Raw genomic sequence first — 17,859 nt, 5'->3', positions numbered from 1 at the left:
ATTTCAAATTCCATTGCATGCGTTTTCCAAAAAACCCTAAATAGACGATTTCCTGTTGGGCTGAGGTAAAAAGTAAAAGTATGAAGGATATATGAAACGATGAGATCTATATGTGTACCGAGTTTCATATTATTACATGCAAGCGTGTTTGATTTATGGACAAAGATTTCGGACCTCGCTCCAGGGGCGCTGCCGAGCCCCCTGCCACGCCCCGGTACCAGCTTCAGCCCGGCCCTAATGGCCGCGGGTTCTGACCCATGTGCAATGTTTCAAGAGTTTTCGAGCACGTTAAGAGCCCCAAAAGTGCCCCAATAGTCGTAAAAAAAATAATAATAATAGTAATCCTAACGAAAACAATAGGGCCTTGCCTTTTCAAGGCTTGGGCCCTAAAAAGCACAAATCTTGGTTTCAGTGAGACACTTATAATGGAAATGAATGGGGTGGCCAATTTTTCAACATTAAAATACTCACTGTCTCAAAAGTATAGCCACAAGACAGAGGATATGAGTGTAAAAATAATTTTAGTGTAATAAATGTGCTTGCTGTGTTGTTATAACCAATTTTACAACTTTGTTAACATGATGATGTAATGTCAACAAACCCTAAAACAACTGTAAAAATGACCATTTAAACAACTTTACAGCTAAAATAACACTAAAAAATGGGTTAATATTGCAATAAACTGCGTAGGCCCTACAATATGCATAATTAATGATGTGAACAACAAAAGATTGGGGAAGAATTTGCACCTCCTTTTCAAACGTTTATAAACCTAATCATTTTGTTATTCAAATCATGGACGCATAAATGTTGTTCCATTCTACTGTTTGCATTTAGCATTGGGGTTTTTTTCCCCTGCTCCCGCGACCCAATCAGAACAGACCTGTGACTTATATTTTGGTTGCGACCCACCAGTTGAGATTTACTGTTTTATTTGGACAGTATGTGATGTAGTCTGCTGTTTATGAGACTGAGTCATATGCGTATTTAGGTTGTGTGCTGTGTGTGTTAGTGTGCTTTTGTTGCTTCAGGTTTTACATATTCCCCCGTCTGTAGATTTCAGTTGGTCAAGTATTCTCAGTTCCCATTTCTGTCACCGCGGCTTGTGGTTTGTCAGAGAGAAGGGGAAAAAATGCTCAGCTGTCATTCATGCTGTCATGGGGCTGTCTGGGGAAGTCCATAAAAACAGTCTGCTAAATGAGACCTATCCTTTTGCATAGATTCTTCTTGATTTCTCTCTCTGTGTCATTAGACAGCACTTTGCAGGAGAACGTTGCAAAGGTTTTTGGGATTTCACCTTTACTTTCCCCTCACTAATTTTTTTTTATTTTGGCCTAGTTTTAAGATTTGCGCATTTCAGTTTCATAACACAATGCATTCATTTTTAACAAAATTCAGTTAATCCAACTTGATATTTTAAGTTTTATATTTTTTATGTTGTTCAATTACTCTATTTAATATAATAAATTGTTGTTGTGTCATTTAAATCTGTAAATCAGAATTTGTTTTTGTGCGTTTAAGTGCAGGTTGGGTCTACCCAATAGATGGCCGAGCCATTGAAACTGCCTCAACATAATTAAAAACAATTTATAATTTTTATTTGATATTAAGATTTATTCTCCAATACATGTTCATAATAGCCTGGGAATTAAAGTGAAAAAATGTAATCACATGACAGCTATAAAGTCAAACCTATATGTGCTGGTAAACGATGGCCTATGGTTAAAAAAATTTATGATTTGTTTACAGTTTCCTGACAAAGGGCATTTTCCAAACTGCATTTTAGCACCCTTAAAGAGCACTGCGGGGAGAGAAAACCACTCAAATGCTAATTCCAAACAAAAGTAATAACATTTATTTTTTCATGAAGACTGTTAATGAAGAGTACATTCATACCGAGTGCCCACATCAAGATCTCCATCCTTCGGAGTGAGTACGGCATAGGGTTGATCACTTTCCATTGGAATTCGCCCATAACCTCATCTATATTATCCAGCTAGATAACTGTACATTAATAGAATTCACAACACAATGTTTAATACATCACAGAAAACCAAATGTTTATGTTTGCAAGACACGTATATGATCAGTGAACGCAAACTGGCCATAAGGTAGCGTTGGGCCAATAGGACAAGGGGCAGTTCTGTCAGCTTGCCCAAAAACTCTGTTTCAAAAATATAGTTTCGATCAATGAAAATCTGTCCTTTTTTGTGCAAGTGCTAGCAGTCAGTGATCATTTTCCTTGTCTGAAAATATAGCTTTAGGCTCATCAATCATGTTGCAGTGAAATGTGTGGCCGCCTGTAGTGTCTAAATTGAAAACCCCACTGAGGACTGTTGTCCTCCATATTGATGTAAGACATACCCTCCCTGCTCTGGCTGATGAAACCGTTACATCATTCACACTTCCTTTTGGAAAAAGAGTGAGTCAATACTTCATGTTTTACTACTTAATGAAGACACTTAGCTCATCATCCTTTCTCATGACTCCTGGAGTTTTGCAGGGTTAATGACCTTAGGATACATTTAAAGGGATAGTTTTAAGGAATATTCCGGGTTCAGTACAAGTTAAGCTCAGTCGACTGCATTTGCGGCATAAAGTTGGTCACCGCAAAAAGTAATTTCAACTCATCCCTTGTTATCTTTAAAAAAAGCAAAGGTTTAAAACAACATGAGTAGGGTGATGTACGTGTGAAACACAAATGTCCTCTTGTTCCGCCGCCAGACAGCAATTCCGAAGTAACTTCCCGTCATCTTTGAAGGAATGCAATGTTAAGGTTTCAAAAGGCTATCAAAGTGGATAGCAGGCACAACAATGCGGCTACAACATAGACTACCATCTTGATTGTTTTTGGTTGAATGGATCACATGACTGCATCACATGACAAAAATGTTTTCAAACGTTTTCGAATATCTCCGTTTTCCCTGTCCACACTACAATGCGATGATGCCATTTTTAAATTTGTCTACTTAGGTGAGCAAGCTCAGTGTGAAAAGCTCCGTTTTCGCTAGACTAAAACAAAATCTCAATGTGGACAGAAGGCCAAAACGTAGCATAACGTAGCGTAATGTGTTTTCAAGGGAAAACGTATTGGAGTGGATGTGGCCTAAGTCAATGCTGGGGACTGTAGCTGTCTGTCAGACAGTTCTCTGATGCTCTCTCAAAAACCATCAAAGTCAGGTAAAGTGCATACTCTGCAAACATAGACCACGTCTCTGTGTTCACCTTTATGAAATATAGGTCACCTTTGTGCTTATCTATGCAGGGTAAGAGATCAATTACATTTGAGGGATTTACTTAACGTTTACAAACCTTAAGCAAAATGAACCACCAACAGACAAAATGTAGAATGTGAAATGTCATGCGAGTTCATTGGTTGTCTCAACCAACATCCTTCATTGATTCAGCCGACCTTGAATCATAGAGGAACTTTTCCTTGTGTGCTGTCATGGAACAGACAGCAGTGAAATGAGCGGAAGGAAGGAGGTAAGGAAGCAAAAATGGATAACATGCAGAAAAACAGATTAAAAACAATTCTGACAGCACTTCCTTTTCCTCTATTGAGCCCCTCACAGGCATTTGCAAGGGGAATGTCACCAGAATCATTCTTCTCTAGACTTATTCGTTTTTTTTTTTGTTGTTGTTGCATTGCTTGTATCCCTCCTGCCACCCACACATTAAAGGGAACGTATCACACGTCTTTGATTTTTTTGCCCCTGGAGTCCACTTACAATGTTAGTCAAGCTTATTTCCCACCAAATCAGTCATGGTTTTGTTTATGACCGTCTTCCATCCTCTTCCTGAAGGCGCAGTCACATTTACCTTTGCATGGCGGAATTCCTCAGGCAAAGGTGTGGCTGGAAGTAGCACACGTGTAAAACCACCAACAAAACAATTGCCAGGCAGCATATTTTTAATGCTGCACTTTATACTCTGGAAATGTGAAGTTATAAACTTGCCGCTAAAATTAGATCCTTGTCCTTGTCCATATTCAGTGTAACTGTTTAAGATGCACCATCCACACAGAGGTCACTGCCAAACCAAGCAACTTCTTGTTGGTCAATGCAACAAATATGCCTGTCAGAGTTCACCATGCTTAAACTCCATGAAATTCTTCACCACCAGAAGTCCAATTCACGATTGCGCATATCCCGTCAAAATTACTTTCATCCCTGTAATTTCACTGTGCGACTGTAAATGTGACCGCACCTTGACCTTTCCTCAATTTGCCTAGGTCTTCATTGCAAAGCTGGTTTGCCATCGGTTATTTTGTTATGCCTACATAACATTGTGACAAAAACAAAAATATGTGACCAACAATTCACACTTAAATGTGGCTCAACATTTATGTCACTATGACTAGGTGGCCCAAATTTCTGATTACCCAATAGTCATTATTGATGTATAAATGTGGGCAGTCTTGTTTTAGGATACGCACACATTAATCGGATACATTTGGAAATGGCATTTTCGTTTTCGAAACGCTCTCCGTCCACACCGCCTTTTTCAAGCATTTTCCAAGAGTTGCTCATCCACACTGAGATGTATGAAAACTCTTAAATCCCCTTACTGCACATGTAGAAAATGGCCCTTCCATGTACAGTCTGAAACGCAGTTGCCCTCGTATTCCGTCGCCGGACAGCAATTCCAAGTAAATTTCTCTTTTCCTTTGAATGAATGCAATGTTAAGGTTTTACAAAGTAACATTTATCTTTAACAACACTTTCAAAATAAATAACAGGCACAACAACGCCACTACAACGTGGGCCGCCAACTTGATTGTTTTGGGTTGAATGGATGACATGACGAAGAAGTATTAGTCTGGACATTGCCATAATGTATTCATTTGACGTCATTAACTTGGAAATACGGAATGAGCTATTTTTGCAGCTTTTTATTTCTCATTATATGACCTCTTTAACACTAATTTGGTGTGATCTTGTTTTCCATTGTAGCATTGCTTCACAGGGGCCTCCGTTCGTTGATCATCTGCCAGTGAGTCAGTCTTATGAGGATGAACATAGGAACATCCTTGGGTTGAGTCAGACAGAACTATCTTACTGCATGACCTCACTGAATAAATGGGAATAGACTCAAGCTGAAATCTTTGCACATTTTTTTAATCTCTCTCTTTTTTGTTATCTGAAGAAAAGAAAAAAACATTCCTCATTATACAAGTGAAATGGAATAGCCCTTCATTTGAGTCAACTTCAGACTGCCACATATTTTTCTTGGGATCAAATGAATGTAAATATGCTTCAATACAATCTCCATGTTTAATCAGTATTTTGTATTCTGATTGTCTCCTGAAGTATGCCGAAGAGACATTCAGCATTTATTGTGGTTGGTGCTTCAAAAACAACCAAAGTGTAATAGTGTTTTCTTGTCTGTTTATTTGACATGACCCTTGTATTCTCTGGAGTGTATTTGCACATCTCTGAACATGCTCACGTTTTTCTCCTCTCTCTGTGAAGAGTTCAAGGAAATGCTGGTGGTTTTTCGTGGAAATTGTATCTCTTTTTCTCTTTTATCACTCTCACCCATTTTATGCACACTTTTTCTCAACGTGCTCTCTTGTGACCACTTTTTTTTCCTGTCTTGATATGTGGTGGTATCTAAATTTGATTGACTTCCACAGCCTTCATGTTTGGTCTTGTAGCCAGTTAAAGAATCTCTGGCTTATAGAAGAGATGCTGATGTCTTTTTTTTCTCTCTCTTTTTAATCAGTAGCATTCTCAGGACCAGACACGAATAACCCAACCCGATGACTCTTGGTTCCATTGTGTTCTAGGTGTTATGCCGTCTTTCTACATAAATGGTCATTTTTTTCCATGTTTCCTCAACTTCACAAAAATATAAATTAGTCATTATTACATGGCATGCAGTTCATGGCATTTTATGATGTTACAGTCCTGAAAGTGCAGGGAAGTGAAACTGTAGTGTATGCATTTATTTTTACACTAATTTATTTATCGCCATGTGTATAATAGGAACATGTTTAATGCAGTGTATCAGATTAAAATCTCTGGAAGGTCCACTGGTGGACTGAAACTTAGTTAAAGAGTACACAATAATCAGAGTACAGAACTTACAATACATGTCTGAAACATTTGAAGTCAAAGAGGAGATGCATTTCTATGCCCAGCCTTATTTGTTTTAACTGGAGTTCAAACTCTCATGAGAGCAACAGTTGGTGAAGATTTTCACAAAATAATATACTAGATTTTGTTTTTTCTTTTCTAACCAAACCATATCGTATGCATTCAGAGCAAACTTCAGACTTCTGAATAATACTTTTGCATCCGTTATGAAGCATAAAGAGGTGGTCACCATAAAGTACCATTTGTATGACATCACTGATTACAACTTTTTTCAATTTCTCCCTTTGCGTTAAGAAAAAGTAAGCCATATGACTAACACGGGAGTAAACTATCCCTTTAATGTAGTAGCTATAAATTGCAAATTGCTATAGATTTGAAAAGGAGTATTTGGATATTTCTAAATGCTCTTGAAGGTGAACTTGACCTTCAGCCTCCACATCCTTGTCAAAAAGCCTCCTCAAAAGTGGGTGCTGGGGGTGTTTCATGAGGGGAGTAGTCCTCCACAGTCAACTGCAAACTTGCACTCAGGTCTGGCACCATTCTTATATGAATCACCTACTTTTTATGATCCAAGTCTTGCGATCAAGGCCAACTCTACATTCATTTTCTTTGTTTCATTTAGAAATATGTCACCATAAGGAAGTCCAAGGAGGTTCATGTTAAACCACTAAAGAGAAAATATAAATGGAGCACAATGCACTGGTGTAGAAGAATCTGTTAAACCTGAAGAAGTTAGTTGATTGGCCGCTCCATCATTTAGTGCTGCAGATTTGGTTTGTGGATGTTCTGTAGCCGCTCGGGGCTCTACACAATTAGTCAGTCTTTGCGGTCATAAAGTAATGGATTTAAATGATGGTCTAATAAGGTCATGTGTGATTGAGGGTAGACTGCTGGTGTTGGCCAGCAGTGCTGTGGCCCCAGATGGGCCCCTGATTGTGGGATGTGTAGTAGCAGCAGTTTTCTGGAAGCAGGCTGGTATCCATTATCCTCTCAAACATCAGCACTTCACTGTGGGAACCTTATTGATCTACAGCTCTATAATTATTCCACTAGCACACATCTCTGCTCTCCGCTGTATACATCTCTCTCGCTCTCTCTCTTCCCCTCTTTCTCTTCTATTTTATCTTTCTGCTGAGCTCCTGATCCTCTTTCTTGCTCTTTTTTTTTCTTCTCCTTTAATTGCTTCTTTGTCTCTTTCTTATCGTCCTCTTCTCTTACACACGTGTCTCATCCCTTTTCCTAATTCCGGCCCTGTCTGTCTTTCTCCTCCTTAGTGGCGCCTTCGGGGGGGGGTCCGTTGCCACCACTAAAGATACAATTGCCCCACTGCCACGCCCTAATGTGCTTTGATCCAGAAGGAAACTGCTGCATCACACTTTTCTTTGCCTATTTGTCCATTGTGGATGTCTCATTCTGTGTATAAATACCTTTTTAACAACTATGTATAATTACTACATATACAGTACATGCACTGTTAATCCAGATACAAGGAAAACATTATTAGTGGTAAAAAGTACATTTCTCTGTTGTCTTCACTGAATTATTGTTCGATGTGAGGCATTAATACAGATTTGATGCTGCTGGGTTTTCATAGAGAAGCAGATCTGTAATAAAAATAATACTTATAACTGTATGCTTGTTATGATTTCTGTGCCGATAAATTCACCACACCAGAAAAATTTAATGGCTTATTTTTACTTATTTTGGTGTGGCAAGTGGCTTATTTTGGGCTTGATTTTCCAGACCAGGTTGCTTGTTTCTTTTGCTAGATCTGGCAACACTGCAACTGGAATTTCACCCACCTTTAGCTCAGAGTACTGTCATTTAAAAAAGAACATTATTAACCGCTATTTTATTTTGTTCTAACCAGTTACCATTTTGGAAGGGAGGCTGTGGAACTTCCGAACCGGAACAGAAAAATAAAATTTTTGCTCAGAAAGAAGCTAAATTAAAAAAATGTGTTTTAAACCCTGCTTTTGTGTTCTAATAGAACATAAGCCTCATTGATTTTTGGCTGTCTCTTTAGTGACATGCTCTGGATAAAGCTGTATAAAATGTACTAATTATTACAAATGGTGTTTTTTTTGGGGGGAAGGATTTAGAAGTATTTTCCAGCCAATTTAAACAAAAGTAGACAACCCGTTGAAGAGAATGTACAGTAAGTCTGTCTTCTCTTGGTCTGCAAGGGTCTTCTCTGGTCTTGTGGCAGGGGCAGAATGATTGGATTCGAGATCTTCCTATAACTCCCTCTGGTTCAGTGGGGATGAATCAGAAAGCTCCAGTGCATTGATTTTTTTTGCCCTTCTATTTTAAACCCTCCACAGTCACTGTCTCCTCTCAGCTTTGGCCTCAAGGCTGCTGTCAGTTTAGCATGAGCCCCTGGGGATCAGCAGGACTGTTAAGACTACGCCACGGGCACAACCCGCCTCAGAGCTCCTTCTGGGCATGTTTTTGCTTTACATAAAGACACTAATACAAGCTGACAAAGCACAGTATTTTCCACTAAATTAAAATACTGATGTTTATTACACTTGATTCTAAATGGAAAGTAGCATGATTTAAATGGTTCTAATTGCTCTTATCAATATTTTATGTCCCTTTGTTTATTTGGTTGGTAGCTATGCACCCTACCGGTCAAAATATTTGAAACACTTGACTGAAACATTTCTCATGATCTTAAAAATGTTTTGATCTGAAAGTGTATTCTTAAATGTTTGAAATTAGTTTTGTAGACAAAAATGTTTTTGTGCCACCTTATTGATTTATTTCAATATAAAACTAAAATGTAATAATAATTAAAAACATTTTTTTGAAATTGATGACTCATAATAAAGAAAAAAAACAGTATAGTGTATAAGCAGAATACTGTACAGTCAGCTGGTCAGCATTGCAAAATAAACCCCTTTAGCTTGATACAGGACTGTCAATATCCATCTGTACCTTGTCATTTATTAAAGGGAAACATACAATATTGTCTTGGCTACTATAGTCATCCGGATAGATTTAAAGTAATAACAGTTGTGAGGTCTCTATAGTAACAGCTTCAAACAGATGGGGTTATGACAGCCTTCAGGTTCTTCTGAAATGAGACAAACGATTTTCATTATTTGCTGTCTGATGTCACAAGAATAAGTGAATCCACATATTACTGTACTCTGATCTATTACTCTACAGTTTACTGTGAAGAACGCTTTACATTTAGAAGAAACAAGACTTCATCTGCCTGACATGAAATATGACCTCTGTGTGAGGACGGACAGCCTTCACCGTGCCTTGTATTGCTTTTCTAAAAACTGCTGCATTGCTGTTCTTGCGGTGATTGTTTGAAACATTTTCTGGATTCAAAATATTACGATTTTCACATTTCTGATCGAAATAATTTGTGTTCTGTGGTATTCGACAGCATGCCGCAGATGATGTTGATTACCATAGAATTCTTTTTTGAATCTTCCCTTGTTTTGTGGATGGAAAAAAACAAAAACATTGTGTGTATACCCCTCTCGTGCCACCAAAACAGCTCTGACCCATCAAGGCATGGACTCTACAAGACCTCTGAAGGTGTCCTGTGGTTTCTGACACCAAGATCCTTTATATCCTGTAAGTTGTGAGGTGGCGCCTCCATGGACCGGACTTGTTGGTCCAGCTCATCCCATAGATGCTCAATGCTCAAAAAGATGCTTTCGGCAGAGGAAAGGGGTCATCGTGGGCACTCTGCCTGGTCTGCGGCTACGAAGCCACATACACAGCAAGCTGGAATGCACTGTGTGTTCTGACACCTTTCTATCATGGCCAGCATAAAGTTTTGTGCAATTTGTGCTACAGTATCTCTTCTGTGGGATCTAACAATCGCTCCCCACATGCATCAAAGAGCCTTGGGTGCCCATGTCCCTGTCACCGGTTCACCGGTTGTCCATCCTTGGACCAATTTTGGTTGGTACTAACCACTGCATACCAGGATCACCCCACAAGACCTGCCGTTTTGGAGATGCTCTGACTAACTTGTCAAAGTCTCTCATGTCCTTACACTTGCCCATTATTCCTGCTTCCAACACATTCAATTCTTGCTGCCTGTTGACTTGACTGTTCACTTGCTGCCTAATATATCCCACCACTTGACAGTTGCCATTGTAATGAGATAATAAATGTTATTCGCTTCACCTGTGTGTTTTATTTTTTTTAATAAACAAATGTTTACTAATCGCACTTGCAATGAAAGTCTAAGTGTTAAGACATTCCAGAAGGTTTAGAAGCAGATATGTGAAGCTTGATCTATAAAGTTTTCTAAATCCTCCTTTTATTGGTGGAACGGCTATTTGAGCAACGAACTACTGGTTATGCGTTACCAATGTCATTCCTGTGGGTGGAGTTTGCTCCATGTAAATAGTACTTTGTGGATGCTTGTCACACCGCTTTCTGTTGTCTATTATTGAGTTTGCTGGCTTTGCATCATGCATAGAAAAGGTTAATCTCATGTCAACATGTATAATGTTAACAAACTAAGGAACGAGTCAAAATGATTGTCTGTGGTTGTTGACAGCATGCCACATCTTGTTTTGAATATGGCACTTTACTTTAAATCCCTTTAAATGAATTGAAATGAATGCATGTTTTTGCTGCAGGTATCACTAAACTCTGCTCTTCTGTGATAATTAGTCTGGTGGATGTAATCCGAATGGGAAAGTGGTGTCGTTCGGCCACCTGTGTGTTTGTACACCTGGTCATGTGAGCGTGCTTTCACAAGGTCACTGAAATGGCTGCAAGCCTGCTAATCTCCAGGGGTGCAAAGTAACAAATTACAAAATACTCACGTTAGGGCTGCACGATTATATCAAAAATCATAATTGTTGATTATTTCCCTTGATATTCTAATCGTGATTATTAATGTTGATTAAAATATTAAAGTACCATGACGTTACAAAGTAAGCAACTGTGCGGTTTTACAGAGTAGCAGATTTCAATGGCGGATGTGAGCTGCACTCCAGTTTTTATAAGCATCTTCTAAGCATTAAATGTTGCAATGTTTGTTAATGTTATGCCAAATAAAAATGATTTTTAATAGATATCTATGGTATAGAATAAATACAATTATTGCTAAATTACTGTTTAAATTATTAGTCCACGTACAGTAAATAATATGGCATTTTCAATATTCAAACCTGCATTTCGACACAAGCTCAGTGACGCTCCACACAAAGTTCTGCACTCTTGCGAATGCTCTCATTAAAAAATAAACTGTCTAATCAATCAGCATAATAAATCAATTATTTACACCACGTCTATGCTTTGATAAGAATGGGAGCATTACTCCATTACTGATAGGACGGAGGACTAATTTTAAGTGGCTCTAAATGGCCATTGCAGTTTCATTGCTCAACGGACATGTTAGTTATTGGTTAGAACACTCAACTGCTGCAAAAACAGAAACCATTGATGCAACAGGAGCAGACTTAAATTAAACGCTGTAATCGACAGTTATAACGATTACATAATCATGGCAGCCGTAATCGTAATCGCGATTTCGTTTTTCAATTAATTGTACAGCCCTAACTCACATTACTGAAATTAAGTAGTTTGTCCCAGGAATTGTACTTTTTAAGTAGTTTACAAATGTTATACTTTGACTTGAGTACATTTTAAGTGCTGTAACTGTACTTTTCCCACGTCTGTGTTCGCTACTTCCCCATCCTGATTTTATTTTTATCTATCAACATGATTGGCTAGGGAGAGTCTCGTGACTCCCGTCAAATCAAATCACACATAAAAAACTTGAACGGCAGCGGCAGATCTGGCGCCAACTGTTATGGATGTGGAGGGTGCCTCAAACACAGCTCAACACCTGAATATAATGACTGCACCTGAAAGGGATTTTTGCAGTGAAAAGGGCCAATTGCTTGATCGTGTCATGTGAGTTTAACTTGCTCAAACAAGATATCTGCATTAATCCTGCCATTTTAAGAAAATATCAAGATAAATTTCATATTTCTACTTACTAGATTTTGTGTGTCTATAATGTAGCCTGTAATTTAACTATCTATCACTGAGATTATTGGGCTGCTGTGAGAGATTAATGCAATGATATCAATTGGGCTGGGCGATTAAAAAATTATTGATGTTTATCTGAAAAAGAAAGATGTCCTCAATCAAAATTTTGGGTAATTTTTTATATTGTTCTACATCTAGAACAGGGGTGTTCATTGCATAGATCGTGATAGCAAGACAACCACTGGTTGGTTGATCTAGATAAAAGATTTACTTATTATTTCCTGACATCTTTTGCTGCGTGTTGTTTGATTGACAGGTGGCTAATGTTTGTGCTCTAATGCGTGTACGTGACTAAATGATCAAATACACATTATAATTCTGCCAATGCCCGTCTTGGTGAGGATTTGATGTAAACACAGTCATTTATGTCTAAAGTGAACTTAAACAATGGGACAAAATGCATATTTGCATCAAAATGTTGGACTTGAAGTGTACATGCAACCGAATTGAGCACAGTCTACTAGGCTTTATATCATATAAAGGCTATTAATCAAACAACAATAACAAGGAAACAAGAAAACAACACACTACTTTTGGCCAGATAACTTGAGTAGCTTTAAAAATATTAATGTAATAGAATAAATGTGACATTTTTAATAATAATATTTTAAAATAATATTGTTAGTTTTTTAAATAATACTGACCCCTGATGTAGAGAGTGTGTTAATTGGTATAATAAATTACCAGGAAATGAGAGATCCATATGACTCCAGTGGTTTAATCCATGTCTTTAGAAGTGATATGATAGGTGTGGATGAGAAAAAGATAAATATTTAAGTAAAATAAAATTCTTGAAATTCTTCTCCCTGCCCAGTATATGGTGATATGCATGAAGAATGTGAATCACCAAAAACAGAAAGTGAAAGTTATAGTGGAGATTGACTGATCAGGGAGGAGAATTAATTGTAAAAAAAAGTATTTAAATATTCATCTGTTTCTCATCCAACCTATCATATCTCTTCTGAAGACATGGATTTACCCACTGGAGTCACATGGATTACTTTTATGCTGATATTTTTGGAGCTTAAAAGTGTTGGTATCCATTCACTTGCATTGTATGAACCAAAAGTGCTGAGATATTCTTCTTAATTCTTAATTTGTGTTCTGCCGAAGAAAGTCATACACATCCGGGATGGCATAAGGGTGACTAAATGATTTATATTTTTTGTGAATTATTCCTTCAAAAGATGTGGCCCCTGTACTAAACAACTGCTCTACCGTTGCGTGGGACATGATGCACCAAGTGACCCTGCTTTTTTAGTGTTTTTTTTTTGGGGGGGCCATTTCTTGTATTGTTTTGAACATGTTTTATGCGCAAAGGTAACTCTCTCTGTCGGCATTAAGGGAAATTTAGACATTACACATAAACTGAATTTAATGTAATTGTTTCATAAATTATGATATAAAATGGGGATCAGTGTATTGAAAATAACGTTTTCATCTTTTCATTTCTGTTATCATGTCACCTTTTTATTTTTTCCATCAGATTCATGTAGTGTTTATCATAGATAAGTGATGTATTTTAAAAGTTGTCAGTCAAAAACACCAATAAAATAGCTATATTTTTTATTCTTTCTGACAAAAAGCTACAGCATACAATATGTGTGCTACATTTTTAAATTGCAGCTTAGAGTTTTTATTATAAAGGGGCATAGCTTTCGCGACTCAGTACTCAATACTCACTACTCATGAGTACTTTTAAATGAGCTACTCTTTTACTCTTATGTGAGTAGTTTTTAGGACAGGTACTTTTACTCTACTCATACTACATTTTTTAAGAAGTAACAGTACTTTTACTTGAGTATTATTTTTCAGTACTCTTTCCACCCCTGCTAATCTCAAATAGTGGAAGGTTTGTTTGTGTGTGTGTGTGTGTGTGTGTGTGTGTGTGTGTGTGTGTGTGTACTAGCGGCGGCGTCTTTGAATGTTTTTGCTCCAGTTAACTGCTGGAAAATGGCTGTGTGTGTTGTTCAAAAGAAAGGTGTAATACACAGGTGTACCCTCAAATATTTGTATGTATGTAAAATGTTATTGTGTGTATTGTGGTTAGATTTCTGCTAAAGTGTTTTTCTCTCTTTACAGGAAGTTTGGGGAGCGCCCTCAACCACAGCGCCTGACAAGGTACGTTGATAACCTTCACATGCTAATAACAAACAAGCTTTAAAACATGTAAGGATATGATTTTGTAAAGGCATGTATAAGCAAATTTGATCCTTTAATTTTTTTCCAACCAGCTCCGTGGTGAATCACAACATTTAAAACTTTGATTTGAAGCAAAAAGGTGTTTGCAAAGACAAGACCGCACTTAGCGCTTTTCAAGACGCATTTTACATGAAGAGACAAAATAACTTAATATAAATATATATATATATATATATATATATATATATATATATATATATATATATATATACATACACTAGAGCTGTCAGAGTTAACGCATGCAATTAATTAAAGTTTAACGCATTGATTTTTTGCATTTGCCATTAATACAACGTAAAGCAGCATAAACACTTGTTGGGAAGTCATTACACTGACACCCACACACACACACACACACACACACCAGAGCCTACAAGCCTAGCATAAAATAGCATAATGCAATGGCCCCATAGACATGCTGGACAATTACACTATCTCCGATGGAGGTTCTTATCAGTCTCCTTTCTGAACCCTTCAGCTGTTAGAGATTAATATGCTGACCGCTGTTAAAGCATTTATTTACCTAATTTGGCAGTTCATTAGTTTCATTATGATGATGGTGGTTATCATTCCATGGTGTTGATGCATCGTGAAGAATATATAATCTGTGTTTTTTAGGCAAGATTAGTAAAGAGCGCTGTTCCATAAATATATGGCATATTTATATTTGCACATGAATTTATCTACGAGTATCTTCTAGACAGACTCCAGAACCCAACTTCTCTTTTCATAATGCATGAATAATATAACACAAGGCACAGTGATATAAATACATGTGGAATAATGTACATTTTGAAAAACAGTTTAGTATAAATTAGGATGCATATGTTAAAAATAATAGAAAATACTGGCTCACTGCCTTTTCTTTATTTCAGTTATTGCAATTCTTTGTTATATTGTCCTTGCAATAAAAATAGCTGTGTGGTTCTGCAATTCATTCAAAACATTGCATGTAACAAATATTTTAATGGGATTTTACTACGAGCTTCGTGCAAACGAATTGCTGAACCTCGCTGCTATTTTTTATGCCATGATGAGAATAAAACAGGCACAGTGATATACATATTAAATGATGCACATTAAGACAAAACACCATAAGCAGACTTTCAAAACAGAATGGGTTTATGTTTGCAGTACAAAGTGTTCATGAACTCCAACTATTTATTTTTAAGCATATCATTTTCTGGTGTGTATCAGTTTCATGTCCAATGCCGGTGCTTGATAGTTGATTAGCGCCACCAACATGCTGGGTTGACCAGCTGAAGCGACTGACAAAAATCTCTTATCTCACTGGTCAGTCAGTTTTCATCACAGTCTGAAAAAAAAAAAGGAACACTCTCCATAAAAAAAAAAACCTTCAGATTTTTGGAGTACGATTTGTTGGATCTTGGTATGAATGGCGTCAGCCCGAGAACATAAACCTGGTATTTTTTCTTGAATCCTTGTTAAGTTTGATTATAAATTTGATCTTTGGCCGAGTTCTTAATGGCCAGTCTGAAAATAAAAGTGCTTTTGGCCAAGAACAGTCCAAACCATAGTCCCCACTGAGGTTTGGTTTAAGTGTCTTAAAGACACAGCTGTCGAGGTTATCCTTTGTTATTTTCCCTGTTTGTTGCCCTCTCTCTCTCTCTCTCTCTCTCTCTCTCTCTCTCTCTGCCCCTCTCTCTCTCTCTCTCTGCCTCTCTCTCTCTCTCTCTCTCTCTGCCCCTCTCTCTCTCTCTCTGTCTCTCTCTCTGCCCCTCTCTCTCTCTCTCTCTCTGCCCCTCTCTCTCTCTCTCTCTCTCTCTGCCCTCTCTCTCTCTCTCTCTCTCTCTCTCTGCCTCACTTACTTTCTTCCCTCTTGTCTTTCTGTTTAATGTACTTTTCCTCCAAATCATCCGTCTTTGAAGAGTCAAAATTACAAGTTGAGGTTCAGTCAAGAAACATGGACCAAAACTTGAGGAAACATTTCGAAAAGATCCGTTCTGTGAAGCAGCTCCAGTTAGCGGCTCTTGTTTTCAGCAGGGAAGTGAGGGATGTGGAAAATGATAGAGAGAAGAGTTCATTGCGGCCCGCCCAGGCCGCGCTGCATGCCCTGCGGTTAACTTGCAGCACGACTCAATTCTGGAGGAGTGCACACGCCCTGGAAGGGCTCTGCCACTGTTTTACGGCCCCTGTCTGTACAGGGTCCCTTCACCTTTGAATCTGGGTGAACGGGAAACAGTGCAGTATTGTTGGATACAGGGGCCCCAAAAGTATTTGGACTCTTAAGTCACACTTAAACATTTTGTAATGTTGTTGCATTATACACTATAACAAACTAGATACAGTTGAAGCCAGAAGTTTACATACACTTAGATTGAAGCCATTAAAACACATTTTTTAACCACTCCAGAGATTTAATATTAGCAAACTATAGTCTTGGCAAGTCATTTAGTACATTTACTTACTTACTGAGCTTTGTACTTTATTTGGACTGAACTTATTTAGATGATGACTTCTGTGTACATCGGTTATTTCTAATGAGGCATGCACCATGGTGAGTGTGTGTGTGTGCGTGTGTGTGTGTTGGGGAAATCATTGCTAAAGATAAGGTGACATGCCCAGAGTAGGTGAACCTTTTTCATACCGTACATCTACAGTCTCAATTAACTATCCCTTTTTTAACAAGCGAGTATTATCCAAGCTCCCTCTTTTCTCGTGTACTTTCAAATATGCGGCCTTGGCACAAGTAACTGTTTAGCAATTACGAATTCTGCAAAATGTGGGCATGAACTGACTTGAGCAGTGTCTCATTCATATGCAATATGGTTTTGTGTTCTGTTGTCCTGCTTATCTCCTAAAGTTAGCGCTCGTTTAGATATCTAGCTGACATTCGATGCTTTTTAAAGTTCATCGTGATTTGATGCTCACTAATTACAGGAACAATCATTTGGGGAGATCCAGGGGTTTAAAAAACATGCTCCAGTTATGATTATGTTCACTAATACCATTCCCTGCAGAACCCCTGCTTTGGTTTGCAAATGTATGTATTTAACCATTAGTTTCTAGGGCTACAATATGAAGTAAACAAGACTTAAAGGAATAGTTCACCCAAAAATGAAAATTCTCTCATTATTCACTTACCCTGATGCCATCCCAGATGTGTATGACTGTCTTCCTTCAGCAGAACACAAATGAATATTTTTAGAAGATAGAGCTCTGTCGGGTACTTATAATAGAAGTACATGGGTGTCAGCACCTTGACAGTCCAAAAGTCACTGAATACATGAGTTTCAACAGAATAATTCATGTAAGTGCTTTTATAAAATAATACGTTTTACATTTCCATTCACTTCTGTTCATTTTCAATCTACTCTTTAACGATGGCAATGTGGATGAGAAAAAGAGAAAGATTGCTGGATATGGGGGTTTTGGCTTTTGTTGCCCACTTGTCATTTTTGTTTTCTGCCTCTGTCAGTTTGCTTCTATCTGGTCATTGTATTTAATGTGGCTTTTCTCGCTCATGTCCTGTGGTTTTATGACATATTTGATG

At 37.8% G+C, this 17,859-nt stretch overlaps 1 protein-coding gene across 1 annotated transcript in view; it reads left to right on the top strand.

Annotated features, from left to right (window-relative positions):
• LOC127658806 (recombining binding protein suppressor of hairless) overlaps nucleotides 1–17,859 on the top strand; it is a 68,349-nt gene that overhangs the window by 19,430 nt on the left and 31,060 nt on the right. The window contains exon 2 of the mRNA XM_052148353.1: nucleotides 14,226–14,264. Coding sequence (XP_052004313.1) covers nucleotides 14,226–14,264 — 39 coding nt within the window. The remainder of the gene's footprint in view (nucleotides 1–14,225; nucleotides 14,265–17,859) is intronic.

This window comes from Xyrauchen texanus, chromosome 2, assembly GCF_025860055.1.
Source record: "Xyrauchen texanus isolate HMW12.3.18 chromosome 2, RBS_HiC_50CHRs, whole genome shotgun sequence".
Taxonomy (NCBI): Eukaryota; Metazoa; Chordata; class Actinopteri; order Cypriniformes; family Catostomidae; genus Xyrauchen; species Xyrauchen texanus.
This window is presented reverse-complemented; position numbering and strand designations above follow the sequence as displayed.